The sequence below is a fragment of the Phyllostomus discolor genome, chromosome 10 (assembly GCF_004126475.2).
Source record: "Phyllostomus discolor isolate MPI-MPIP mPhyDis1 chromosome 10, mPhyDis1.pri.v3, whole genome shotgun sequence".
Lineage (NCBI taxonomy): Eukaryota > Metazoa > Chordata > Mammalia > Chiroptera > Phyllostomidae > Phyllostomus > Phyllostomus discolor.
In genome coordinates, this window is record NC_040912.2 from 8219071 (window position 1) to 8233778 (window position 14708).

A 14708-nucleotide genomic window follows, 5' to 3' on the forward strand; every position below is an offset into this window, starting at 1 on the left:
GATCGACCTGACTCCTTTGTCATGGCATCGCTACAGAGCATCTTTGTAACAGAAGGGTCCAGGAGGAGTGAGCCTGCTCCCCTATGCGAAGTTATCACGCTTAGCCCCGCAGGCTGCTGCAAAGGCGTTCCTTTAAACAGAGGTTTTACTTTGGCTCCCGTGAATCTAAAAGCGGCAAATTACAACCAAGTATGGGAATTTTCGCTGAGAATAATCACAGTGCACAGGAAGAAGTGCTGATCACCACCGTCTGCAGCGTTTGGAACACTCGGGAGACCAGTCGAACAGAGCACCCTCCTGCAGTCTACAATGACCTGAAGTCAGGCTCAATTCAATGAGCCGTGCACCTGGAAGGAACGTTTTACAACGGAGGAGAAGGGATGCCCTGACTGGTGTGGTTTAGTTGGCTGGGCCTCAGCCTGCAGAGCAAAAGGTCACTGGTTCGGTTCTGGACAGGGCAAATGCCTGGGTTTAGGTTCAGTGCCCAGTCTGGGAGAGAATGAGCAGCAACCCACTGATGTTCTCCCTTCCTTCCCCGCTCTCTAAAAATAAATAAAATCTTTTTTAAAAAATGGAGAGTAAGGCCCTGGCTGGTGTGGCTCAGTGGATTGAGCACAGGCCTGGGAACCTAAGGGTCGCTGGTTCCATTCCCACTCAGGGCACATGCCTGGGTTGCGGGCCAGGCCCTCAGTGGGGAGTGGTGTGTGAGAGGCAACCACACATTGATGTGTCTTTCTCCCTTCCCTTCTCTTCAAAAATAAATAAATACAATCTTTAAAAAAATGGAGAATAAGGTAGCTGATGAATACACCCCGAGGGAAATCTTACATAATTAGATCTTCTGAAAGACCTGATGTACTGATTTTGTCTCTGCACTAATTTTAGCAAGACTCCTGTTAGGTTTAGCTAGAAACCCCCTTTACCCCGATGTAGTAAATCTGAATTCACCGACCCCCCAACCTTGACTATAAATTCCCACTTTTCCTTGTGGCATTCAGAAGTGAGCCCAGCTCCACACTGGGGTCTCCCTCTTCCCGAATGCATAGCGTTTCTGAATGAAATCTGGTTTGACCCCCCCGCTTTAACGATGGCCCGCTCGGGTTCTTTCATGATTGCCACAAATTAGCTGTAACTATGCTTAAGTCACTTAACCTTTCAGGTTTCAGTTTACTCATCTGCAAATCTAGAGGATGGAGTAGAGGTCCTTAAGATCCCCACCAGGTCACAAAATCCTCAGGAAGAACTAAGGTACAGGAGAAATGCAGCAACTGGACTTGCCCTGGAGGCCTGGGACCGTGAGGCCAGGCATCTCCAGGTCGCTGACTCCCGACACTGTGTTTATTTCACAAAACCAGTGACCTTTATAAACCTGAGTGCCGAAACCGAAAACCAGACAATCCAGAGAAATGCGAGGGTGCTCCTTCAGCCCAAAGTGCCTTTCTCGTCTTACAACTTGTTCAGTTTAATTTCTGAGCAGCAGGACATTTTATTTTCTAAAACAAATGAACTTTTCCTCTCTGGAAGTAAAAATTATATTCCTTTTGCCAATAAACAGATATAAAACAACAGGAATTAACCTTGACTTTAGATGACAGCAAAAATTAGAAGATTTTGTTTGATCTCCTACCAACAGACAGTTCTCTCTTCAAAACAATTCGGTTCAGAAGGGGGCGTCCACTCCTCACTTGACCCTGAAAGACTCCTAAAAGCCACACGGCTCCTCAGAATGAACAACCCCCGGCGCCAGAGCGGTTCTAGCCTGACTCCGGGGCTGTTCCTGCAGTGTGACCTCATCAGCAAGATCGTTTTACTTGGTCCAGGCTTCAGTTACTTCACCCCTATCCAAAGGAAGTTATAAGGTGACAATTAAGATCGAAGATGTGAAGTTTTAAAGTATTATAAATGTAATGACACTTTGTTTGCACGCCACGATACAACTCAAATGTCTGTTACCCTCCAAATACACAGCCACATTAAAAGCCTGTACTTCCTTCTTGGTATCTGCCAATGCCATTTCTACCTGGAGGAAAAGGAAGAGCAGGCACAACCATCTTCTCACTCCCTTCATCCCTATTCCCTTGCCATCCTCTTAACGAACTGAAACGTTGCCCATAAAAGCCTTCTAAAATGTTCCACTCCTATGAAACGCAAGAAATGAAATGCTACCTTACCTCGTGCTAGCAATCGGTATTTTCAACATCGGAAACACTTCATTTCCTGTTCACTAGCCCATTATGACATCATGGCCGGAATCCCAGTGTGGGTGCTCCTTAAATAATTCTGTTTCTATTTTCTTCCCTTGCCTTCAGTACACAGACTGCGAATGCGCCCCCTGTTCCCTTCAACCGTTCGGGGAAGAGGCTGAAACATGACTTTGTACTTGCACATTTCTTTGCTCGGTAATACACTTTTTCTTACCGCAGCTGAGCTAGAGAGGTCCATCTGTCACCGAAAGGCCAGATCTGGACGAGATCAAACAGCAATGGGAAGGGGGGGGGGGGGGAGACCGATTCTAGGGCTTCCAAGATAAACAAAGGAAGTTGATTTTCCCACCGCGGCGCACGTGCTTCCCCCAACCGCAGGTATCGGCGTGCGAGCCCCCCGAGCTCGGGACCTTGAAAACGCAGTCTGAGCGCTGCATTTCTCTAAAGGCTTCCGTCACAGTGGGCAGCCAGAGAGTCAGTGGTGACAGATGGACGGGGGAAGATTCGATTCCTTCCTCCACTCCCCAAAGAACCTACGCGCATACCGCCCCAACACACCGACACAGAGCTCCTCCCCTGCTAATGCAGTTTTTCAGGGCACAGAAGGGAGGTGTGGGAGGGGGCTGCAGGTGGAGGCGCGGGGAGGAGAGGAGCCGAAGGCCGAATTCGGAGGCGAAGGGCCGAAGACGCCAGCGACAGGGCTGAGGGATGGGCGCTTCCGCGACAGGACCCCCTGAGGGACCCACCGGGGTCTGATCGGGCCGCTTCCTCACCTGGCAGCCCTTCTTTTGATGAAACCGACCACCACGATGTGCAGTACGGGCCCCCGCGGGGCGCCCTGGCAGCCCCGCCCGGCCTTCTCCATGGGCAGCCGCCGCGGGTCCGCACCACCACGACGTCAACCGCCAAGGGCGGCGGGCCGGGCGACCCGGCGGTCCCCGGGGAGGACGGCGATCGGCGGACTTCAGGTGTCAACCAGGGCGCCGCATGAGAGCCGCGCGGGGGGCCTGGAGGAGGCCGAGGCTCCCGCACTCCGCCCCGCCCCCCGGGCCGCAGCCGCGCTCCGCTCCGCCGCGTCGCTGCTTCCGGGCTGTCACCTGACGCGACCGCCGCCGGGGAGGCGGGGCGGGGCCGAGGCGGAGAGACCCGACGGGGCGGGGCCTAGGGGCGGGGAAGCGGCTCTGGAGGCGGGAACGGGGGCGGGGCCGGGCGGTGACTTCCGCACACCTGTCCCCGGCCTCTCCTTTCCCCTGCTTCTCCTCCTACTCCCTCTCTTCTTCCTCAAATCTCCCACCCTCCCCTCTTCTTTCAACAGCTTTTCTTCTTTCCGCACGTCTTTTCTGCATCCAACTCCTTCACTTCCTTCCTTGGACTCTCTGGCCTAGGGTCTCCAGGCGCTTTTACTCTTAAATATTGGATGACAAGGAGGCACAATGGTGCGACTCTGCCGCTTGCATTCGGTATTTAAATGCTTCCCCAGCGTTTCCCTTTGGCTTCGTTCTGTGTCTTTCTTTTTCTTTTTATTTCATTATTGTCTATAGGAATTTGGAAGCGACTTAAGGACCGAAGCAGAATATCCTTGAGAATAAAGAAAGTTTGCACAGAGAGTATAAAATGATTATTCTAGTCCTATTATTTAAATTTTTTTTCCTTTCTTTTTTCTAGGTTTAGTACGTCGGCACAAAATATATGGGATCTGTTGTCACCCGAGTTTTTAATTTCCTTGCCGTTGTACTTCAATACTTTCTTAAAGCATTGACTCTCATCCTATGTCAATTTAAAGTGAATAATGGAAACACTAACAGATTTAACAAGCCCTATCCAGGGCAGTTTGGGGGTAAACAAAAGATAGGAGTCTGCTCCAAACAGAATTTGAGATCTCTGCAATAATTGGTTGTGAAGTTTACCATCATAGTTACATATTCCTTAGTTTAAACAACTTTAGCAGTTGATATTTTCCACTCTCGGCCTTGACATTTAAGGACCTCTAATCTAAGTATAGTGGCTAAAACCAGTAGGCCTCCCTATGATCAAGTTTAGCTTCTATGATTCAGTAGAACTGGTTTAATGCTAATAAAAATACTGTATCTTTTTCAAAATGTTGCTATCATTTCTATGTTGCAGATTCTTGGAGTTGGCCCAGAACTGTGCAAAACTATATTATTTATTCCCTGTGTGCAGAATATGTTACTGTTTTCTTCCACCTGACTTGATATTCTCCATAATTGGAATGGCTAAAATTAAAGTCTAATTGAATATCTTTTTAAAAGATGTAAGGGTGGGGCATTTGAGAACTCTATATCTACAGGGAATGACAATTGTTTAATTCAGTGATGGCGTCATAAACATCTGTGTCACTTTGCATCCCAGGGCTCCAAACTAAGATTGAATCATTTGTCCACAGCTATTGTATTGCTTAAATGTTTAAAAACTATATCATTTAAAATATGCTATAAACAACAAAAAAGAATATATGCTATAAACAAAGAAGGTATGTTATGGAGGAACTTGGGAGAGAAAGTAAGCAAGGGAATTACCAGAATTTTTTCCATATCTCAATATACTTAATGGCTCATTTAACAATTTAGAATAACACTTTTATATTAATTTTTATTAGTTGTGGTGATACAATAAATTCATTAGCAAGATGTCTATAAGGAAAATACGTATTGAGGAAGAAAACAAATTTATCCTCTTATAAAAAGTGTTGGAAGGAGATTATCAAGATTGGAAATAACAATTTGAAGTAATGGCATACTTTCTGCACATGATTTTGAAAAGAAACTTTTGCTTGTATTTTTATATTTATCTCCAGGGAGAAAGTGAGAAATGCTTTTCTGAACACGTTGAAGAGCCTCTTCTCGTTACAGATGTTTTATGATGGATATAAATTCTGTTTTATGACTGCTCTGTAAAAGATAAAGAGAGTAAAACCATGGAGACATAGAATGAACTCTCACCCTGGCTGGGGTGGCTCGTTGGGCTGGGCGTCTTTCCAGGAAGAGAAAGGTTGCTGGTTTGACTAGTCAGTGTGCGTGCAAGAAGCAACCAATCAATGTCTCTCCCTCTCCTTCTCCCTCTCCTTCTCTCTCTCTCTCTTCCTTCCCCCTTCTCTAAAAATAAATAAAGTCTTAAAAAAATAAAATGAACTCTCCATCTGGAATTGGCCTGTTACTTCTTTTGTATCTTGCCTCAGGAAACAACAGGACAAAATAAAACTCCTCCCTTCCTGCAATCTCCATGAACTTTACTGTGTAAATGAATTTATCTCCTTTTTCAGGTTATAGTAGTCCTCCCTTATTTGCAGGGGGTGGTTCTAAGAGCCCAGTGGATGCCTGAAACCTTGGGTGGTATTGATCCCTTATGGATACTATGGGGTTTTTTTTTTCCTTCTTTAGTTGAGAACTTTCACTTTTTTCACATAAAGGAAACATTTTTGTGGCTTCTTTTTGGCATATCCAAATTGCCAGCATCACTGCTCTTGCATTTTGGGGCCATTATTAAGTGAAAAGAAGGGTTATGTGAACACTGCGATACCACAATTGCCGAGCTGATCGCCAAGGGGGCTACTAAGAGTCCCCTGTGGGAGTGTGGAGCGAGTACACACAGCCTGAAGACGCTGGCCAAAGGGATGAATCACTTCCTGAGCAGATGAGAAGGATGATGGAGGAGTTCATTACTCTACTCAGGACTGCATGCAATTTATAAGTTAAGAGTTGTTTATTTCTGGAATTTTCCATCTCATATTTTTAGACCGTGGTTGACAAACATAACTGAAAAACATGGAAAGCAAACCCACAGATAAGCAAGCACTACTGTATAAAGACACTATATTCTTCATTTACAGCATTGAAACTTGCTAAATTTTCATTTCATTACTATAATGAAAAACAAAGTATTGACTTTCTTAAAGCATGTTTTTATGAATTTTAAACTCTATCAAGTAACAACAGTGACTTGAATTTGGTCTCTGCTCTCATTATGGTATGGTCAAAATAAAACAAGAATAGAAATGAAAAAGAAAAGGGTTTCACAGGCAAATTTGGCATTACTTTGTCTTTAGAATTTTATGAAGACCTAGGAGGATATTGATGAGTAGGACTGAAATAGTGAGAATGAATTTAAGGAACATTCATTAGACCATAAAGTAGACCTGGAACTGTGTGCATTAAAAAAAAAAAATTGCTGCCTTAAAGTGTCTTATGTCTAGCTATAAAAATAAGATGAACGTAAAACCAGCTGGCAATGCTAGCTTTTGTGGCACACACTCTAAGCCAAGCATCATGTTATGCACTCAGAAACGAGGATAAATAAGCAGTAATAGCTCACATTTAATAAATAAACACTAATGTGTCAGTTCTCTACTAACTACTTTGACTGGATTATCTCACTTAGGCTTCACAACAATTACAGGTGGACACTATTAATTTCATTTTTTCCCCAACAGGTAAATTGAGACTTTCAAAGTTAAATAACTTGCCCAAGACCAAGTAACTACAAGGAATAGTGGTGGAGATAAGATTTAAAACAAAATAATTTAATTTCAGAACCAGTGGATTTAATCACCTTACTACTTCCCAAATCCTTATCTTTGAAGAACTCACAGGTTTTTTTTTTTTGTGTGTGTGTGGGGGTGGTAGCCCCTTGGATAGATAATTATGAGATAATATACTGAGAACATTCTGAGAACTACTAACGTTCTTGCAGGATAATGAGAGCCCAGCAAGTCTGCAAGCCTCACAGAGATAGTCACATCTGAGCAGGGCCTTGAAGGATGAACAGGATTTCTCAGGACTTGGGGTCAGAGCATCCTAAGTGCAATAAAGTAAAATCACTAAGAACTGGAGTTATTAAGGGAAACATCTGGGAATGGGAGGGTTTTATGCCAAACTTAGAGGAAGCACGTAAGATTGAAAGTGCAGCAGGAGGTGTTTGGGGGCAGACACGTGCCAACTGCACATGGTATTCGCTCAACTTCTGTCCCTTTTCTGCCTCGTCACCTCTTATCCTCCGTGACTAGACTCCTGTCAATTCCTCTGAAGCTTCCCAAGCTATCTCTGTGGCCAGTGGGCAAAGTATTTGACCTTTCTGAGTATGAGGAACTTCATCCTAACACCTGTCTCAAAGGCATCATAAAGGTTAGGAATAAGTATATTTGTAAGTTTCCTGGTGCATAGTAAGTGCTTAATACTCATGAGATGGAAAAAAAAAAGCAAGCCAGGATTGGTTTGAGATTCTAAAGGAGGGTGAATCCTGCAGGTCTTTGAACTCAATGTCCCATCTGTAGGGGCTTCTGAACCTCCTCACTGACATTGCCCTTAAAACTTACCTACTTCTCTAGAAATCTTGAAGCTAAAAGAAGTTTTTTAGTCTATACATTAAATTTTATGTGCTTGTATATGTTAGTTGTCTTTCTCTCGTCGTACATCCTTAACCTCCTAGAAGGGCTGTTCTGTAGAATGTAGTTCTGTTTCTGTGGAATGTTGGTTTATTATTATTATTATTATTATTATTATTATTATTTAGAGAGGAAAAGGGGAGAGAGAGAGAGAGAGAGAGAGAGAGAGAGAGAGGAGATCAATGTGTAGTTGCTGGGGGCCATGGTCTGCAACCTAGGCATGTGCCCTGACTGGGAATCGAAACCTGTGATGCCTGGTTCACAGTCCGCGCTCAATCCCACTGAGCTACACCAGCCAGGGCAGTAGAATATTTTATACTCAGCAAAATGCAAGACAAATAGTGTGCAACTAATTCATTCGTTCAATGAATAAATGATGGGTGCATTGCAACCATTTGTTGTATAAATGAATAATGTTCTTGTTTAGACTCTAGCTTTAAGTTCCTAGGATACAAATATAAAATACACTAAGGCAGAAATCTGTTTGCTTTCTATTCAAACAGAAGTGCAAAAAGCATTAAGGTTTCCTAAGTGTGATGACATTAACAGAGTGACATCTGGTAATTGCCTGTTAGACAATGTGTTTACGAAATAGTGAATGAAAAAAGCCTTTAAAAAATAGACTCCTCGATATAACAAGGTCGAGAACAATGGGTTAAATACAATAGAAAAATAAAAAAAAACCATGTAAATTCCCATTCTGGAAAAGTTTACAAAAATTGCTGGTTGTGGGTTTCCTTAATGAGCCCTCGATGAATTTATTCAGAAGGTAAGATATTTTCAATGTTTCTCGGAAACTTCAAGGGGAGCGTGGATAACTGTCGAGGGTCGCAGAATAGTCAGTGGACAAATATTTCCCTTGTCTCTGCCTGTGAATGAAGGGACCGGGCGCGACCGAGCAGGGCTAGCGCGATCGCACGCTCGGCCTTAGATTAGCCGAGCCTGCACCGACCGCGGCGGCGGGGGGGAAAAAGCGGAAGCGCGCTCATTCAAACTCACCGCCCGACGTCGATGGACGCAGACCACTTCCGGCGTCGCTATGGCGGCTAACGCTACCACTAACCCGTCGCAGCTGCTGCCTCTAGGTAATGCTTGTCCCGGGGGAAACCGGGGTGAGGAGGTGAAGCTGGGGCTTGGGGGCCCGGGGGCTGTGGGCTGAGGCAGCCCTGGCCGAGCGTTAGGAAAGTGCATGGGACCCACTGCTTTCTCCCTCTGCCGCTTGTCTCTGGCCCCAGGCCCCCGCGTTTCCCCAGCGTGGTAGAGGGCCTTGGCGTAGGGACTTGGTGACTCCCCGAACCAAACCGCCCCGGAAGAGGTCTGCATTTGGTGAATGCGTCGCCATCCTTTTTTTGTTGCGAGCAGTTCTATTCCTCAGTTTGGCGTTTAAGCTCCCAGGGTAGCCCCCCCCGCCCCCGGCTTTGTCCCATAGCTGGCCGGTTGTCGAGACAAGCACCAGGGGCTGGAGTGAGCTTTCAGAGAGGGTTCTGGAAACTAGCTTTCTCTGTCATTCATTGATTCAACAAGCAGTTACCAAGCATCTGCGCACCACCTGGCTGCGCACGATTCGACAACTTTCAGTCACGGCTTTTGCGTTCAAATAGCACACAAATCGGGAGTGAATAGGTCACTGGATACATAACCATCCCACCAAACAACGCCCGGCCCGCTCCAGAGGGGTGTTAGCTGCGGAGTACCGAGGTTAGACTTCTTAGGGTGACAAGGAGGACTCGCGGGTGAAGACAGGCCTCACCCTAGTGTTTATAGCTGAAGAGTGATTCAGTTATTCGACAGGGTTGTGATCGAAGTTTTTTCCTTCATTTGACTTTAAACATTAAAACATTTACTTTTCAATGACAAACTCATTTTGAATACTCAGCAGGCTCTGTCCATTGGGGATACAGTGATAAGCGGAAACAACCAGTTTTTGCTTTCGTGGAGCTGGGAGTCCGGGGTGGGGGCGGTTCATGTGTTAATTACACAATCTAATATAAAACCACAACCCTGACAGATTGCTACAAAGGAGAGGTGAGTGTAGGACAAGGAGCACGTTTCTGTTAATATAGTGGTTGAACAGAGATGTGTAGTATGAAATCTAGTTGTTGGATGAATCCTTTTCCTGGTTTATCTTCCACCGTACGCGAGTAATAAGTGCCAATAGGCACGCAAATACTTGTTGAGGTAATGAATTGGTAAAATAATCGTGTCCTTCTTCCTTTTAAAAATACATAGAGCTTGTGGACAAGTGTATAGGATCAAGAATTCACATCGTGATGAAGAGTGATAAGGAAATTGTTGGCACGCTTCTCGGATTTGATGACTTTGTCAGTATCCTTTTAACATGCGGTGGTGGTGGTAGGGGTTTTTCTTCAGTATTTAAGAACAGAAGTAAGAACTACAGACGGTCTACTTACTGATAATTATAATAAAAACCAACGCATTCTCAGGGAAGTTGTGATACTGTTCTAAGTGGATCTGTAATTTAACAAGCTTTTTGAATTTGAGCTGTTGTGTTAAATGCTGCAGTTGAAACTGAACAAAGGCAGAAGGCCGGAGTAAATTCAACCTGATGTACTTATTTCCTTAACACCAACCTCAGACATGGTCCTGGAAGATGTCACCGAGTTGTGAGTAGTGTTACAAATTAAAGAATTGGCGGGCATGGGGGGAGGGAAATCGTTCTTTTTTTTAAAATTGAAGACAGTTTTATACTGTTGAGTCAGTAAAATGATGTATGAGAAAACACTGTCTGCTGGAATTGCCTTAAGATAGAAATTTCATTTTCTGAGAGTACGCTCGTGAAGTTGGATCTGAGGGTTAGTACCTCAGTGCAGTGTTACCGAATGGCTCGGACATTAGTAGAGACAAAGCTTTAAGGTAAAAGATGCTAAAAGTGGGGCTCAGGTCAAGTCAAGGAATTGACATTAAGTGCATTAGGGCTCTTAAATGATGACTTTAATTTATGTGTAAGATAGAATGTGAAGGATGGCTCATTGACACAAATTATGAAGATTGCAACTAGCATCTCTGCTTTCAGAACTGAATTGATTACAGATTGGCCTAATGGGTAGGAATCAGTAGTAAGAGTAACGAGAGTGAGGATAGTGAACGTTTTATTTCATATTTGATCTCCTTGACCCATTTCAGCTTCTTTTATGAAGATCAGCCCTAGTGGGGATGGTGGGTCTTAGGCCAATCAGTCCACTCTGTTGCCTTTGGGAAGAATGTACATCACCCAGTGGATAACCTCATCTCTGAAAACTGTTGCTCTGATTGTCTGGCCTCGTGTTCATCATATACAATAATAACCTTTTCAGGGATGAAATGTTGGCTTTGATTATCTCTGTTTACCTGGACTCTCTTTTGTTTTTTTTACCTATTTAGCGAAATCACACCAGAAGGGAGAAGGATCACTAAATTAGACCAGATTTTGCTAAATGGAAACAATATAACAATGGTAAGACAGCCAAGCTGTTGTGTGTGGTGTTAGGCCATTTGTTTTGCTGGGGAGGGGATTACGGAACTCAGTTGCTTGACCCAGTGCTCACGGCCGTGGTGCAGTAGACGGGAAAGGGATGCCCTGGCGGTCAGGGTTTGAAAGCCGAGCTATTGATGATGACATTGGACCTGAAGATAAGTTTGCTTGCGCTCGTTAATCTTACTTTCCGGAGTATTTCCTGATGGCGGTGGCATCGAGAGGGCGTCATGGAGAAGAGGGGGCGAGAGGCCGAAGCAGCTTTGGTCCCCGAGGAGCTCTTGGTGGGTGTTTTCAGATGGGTGTCGTGGTGGTGCTATTAAACTTCTTTCTCCTTTGCAGCTGGTTCCTGGAGGGGAAGGACCTGAAGTATGAATGGATTCCTTGACTGATGCTAGATTCTATGTCGTCTTAGAATGGCAACAAAATAGAAGTTTTTTTTTAAGCCTTTCAGTGTCTGGAGTCTGTGAAGCTACGTTCCCGTTAAAGGGGAATGCTTTGAAGAGGCATTGTAAATGCCATTTTTGTAAGTTAATCATGTTTATCTTGGAAGAAAAAAAGAACAACTTGTTCTCTGAAGACTACAATAAAGGTGTTTTTGGTTGGTTGTTATTTTAATTATTGTGCCACAATAGCCGTTGGCACAAATCCTGTCCTTAAATGCTGTCCCTCGCTCGCCTTTGTTCCTTGTTCGCACGGCCACTACTTGGTTCTCAAACTGTTCCAGACAAAATGATGGACTTTGATTTTTGAGCAGATGCATTAAAAAAAAAAATGAAACGATTCAATTCAATTCAAACTAATGCTTTGAAGTTAAGGTTTTTCTTGTGAACTCAAGTTCCATTAACTCCTGTTAAAAACAAGCAAAAATACGCAGGTAATAAATACACGCACATTGTAGAAATGCAGATGAATTAAAAGGAAAACATTCGTCAGGCTTTGCTGTCCATCCTCTTGGACTCGCTCGGCACACATTTTGTACTTACAAAAGCGTTCCGACCCTGATGACACTGTTTTGTAGTCTCCAAGTAAGACTTTCTAAAAAATTTAAATGAGTAGCATCTTTCCGTGTCGTATTTCAGCAACGTTAACGTGTGCACCGTGTTTCGTTAAATGGGTTTACCGTGATCTGTGTAGCCTGTTCTTACTATTGGCCACAGTGCTCTAGCCAAGCCTTTATACAGTTTTATGTTTCTCCGAAGAAACGCAGAACTGGGTAGGGTCAAAGGGCGTATATGATCGTGTTGCCAGCAACCAGCTTGTGGGCGGTTTCCCACGGTGCCCGGTACACGCTCCACACCATTGGCTGTGTTCGCTCCTCTCTGACATCTCTAGAGGCAAAACCTGTGTGTTTGACGTTTTCTTTATTTATTTTGTATTTTGTGAATTACTGCCGTGAGACTTTTGCCGTTGAGATGCTTTTCTGGTTTCTTACTAATTTGTAACAGTTCTCAGTCGTCTATTTGCAGGTTAAATTCCCCAGTTTGTAATAGACTGCCTGTTAGTGGTACATTTTTTGACATAAATAAAAAAATATTTTTCTGTAGTCATGTTGGTCTCGTCCTTTACGGTTTTTGACTGCGGCACCTATGGATTAGAAGGGACTTCTCTGGGCTAATACTGTGTCTTTTGGTACTTTACATTTTCTTGGTTTCACAGAAGTCTTGACCCCATCTTCAGTTATTAGTGTTTCCACCTGAGAAAAGGACCCAACTGCATTTCCTAAAAGCACTGACTCGTGGTATGTTCTGGTTTTCACGGTGTAACCCTCCCACCACGGCTGATGTCCGGCGGCCTGGGCTTTGACGGCCGGCTGGCAACCTTCCCACTGGCTTCGCAGCTGCTCTCGGGAGCCGCTGGTCCCGAGCCTGAGCCTTCCTGGGGGGACGCTTTCCCACCTGCGGTGCCTTTCCTTTCCGAGGGGGGTGAAAGGGTGTCGTGCCATCCTCTTACTGCCCTTTCACTCTCTGTCCTACACTGCGGTCACCCTCAGCTGCTACTGTTTCCCTCCTAGGGGTTCGTTGCCTGCGGGGAGCACGTGCTCCGAGTCTTGGAGGAGCCTCACCTCGCGGGGAGGCCTGTGCTCATCCAGTCTGTGGCCAGGCGGCTGCGATGAATTCCGGGTTCGGTAATAGGAAGTTCCCTTGCCTACAGATAAACTGCGTCTTTTAACCTAGTCCTTTTTTTTTTTTTTTTGAGGATTTTATTTATTTACTTTTAGAGAGGGGAAGGGAGGGAGAGAGAGGGAGAGCGACATCAATGTGTGGTTGCCTCTTGAGCGCCCCCTACTGGGGACCTGGCCTACAACCTAGACACATGCCCTGACTGGGAATTGAACTGGTGATCCTTTGGTTCCCAGTCCGGCGCTCAGTCTGCTGAGCTGCACCAGCCATGGCTTAACCTAGTCTTTAACAGTAAAAATGATGAGGGTGTGATTCTCCCATCTGCTTACACTTTGGTCTTATATCGAAATTCATTTAAAGTTGGTACTATTCTAAATAAGGGTTTCTTAACCTTGCCATTATTGACACTTGGGTCTGGATAATTCCAAGGCGTGTGAGTGTTACAGGGTATTTGGCAGTGTCCCTGGCTCCCGCCCGCAGGTGCCAGCAGCATCCTTCCTGTCTTCCCTGCCTGCTCGCGTTGGTTGGTATTGGAGAGTGAATTCATGGTGGGCTGTTCTGGTTCTCCACAGTTTTAACGGTGACACCCAGTGGGCGAAAAGAACAAAAAGAATGGGACTCTAAGGGAGGCAGACCTCTCCACTCCTGGTGGTGTTTGTCTCTTGGTGGGAGATTGAGCAGTGTAATAATGCACCGGGCCTCTCCCCGGTCCCTTCGTCCACTCTGCCCAGGACACGCGGAGTGACCTACCACCTGATGTGAGACGGGAGGAGAGGAGGTAGGCAGTTTGCCTCGACTCCTTTTTCCTCTTGGGGTTGAGTTGCCTTCAGGGAGCATGTGTCATTCCCTGCTTTTGGCTGTAACTTTTAGTGGGGTCTGCATGAAGACAGGAAGAAGACTGGGGTGGTCCATCATGCCTGTGGTTTTGTGGGTTCATCAGAATTATCTGGGAGTTACATACTAAGGAGTTAACTATAGCCCACAAATACAAGTTACATCATCTAGTGTCTGTCAGTAATAAAACTGATACATAAAACATGTTTTGCACCCTGTTACCATTTAGCCTTTTTTCTCAGTTGGTTCAGAACTCAGTTGTGGAAGAGGGGTGCTGGTTCTTGGTCCCCTCCAAGACTCCCATAGCCCTCAAGTCTGATACAACAACCTCCTTTCTCTCCCAGGCTGCCCCCCTTGTCCCGCACGTCTCTCCTGCAAAGCAGTGAGCATGTGAGTGGTTTCTCTGAAATGCGGAGCATGGTCACATGGCACTTGGGCGTTTGGACCCCTCAGTAACTCACCCTCTGCGCAACAAGTGCCCAAGTTCCTGAACAGGAGACCATGAGGGATGCCTGTTGACCATGTCGGCCATGTCTAGATCTTGCCGTAGTAACACAGAACTTGCAATGCTGGCTGCTTCCTCCTTGGGTTTTTGGCTTATGTTGAGCCTCTGTGGGAATGCCTTTGACTTTAAACTTTATTCGGATGACTTCTCAAGTGTCACTTCTTCCAGGAAG

The 14708-nt window shown here is 45.2% G+C and overlaps 1 protein-coding gene across 1 annotated transcript; it reads left to right on the top strand.

Moving 5' to 3' along the window:
• Positions 1-8577: 8577 nt before the first annotated feature.
• Positions 8578-12620, top strand: LSM5 (LSM5 homolog, U6 small nuclear RNA and mRNA degradation associated). Its single transcript, XM_028525830.2, has 5 exons — positions 8578-8687; positions 9832-9927; positions 10199-10226; positions 10984-11056; positions 11417-12620. The coding sequence occupies exons 1-5, from the start codon at positions 8642-8644 to the stop codon at positions 11447-11449; spliced, it is 276 nt and encodes a 91-aa protein (XP_028381631.1). The 5' UTR covers positions 8578-8641; the 3' UTR covers positions 11450-12620.
• Positions 12621-14708: the final 2088 nt, after the last annotated feature.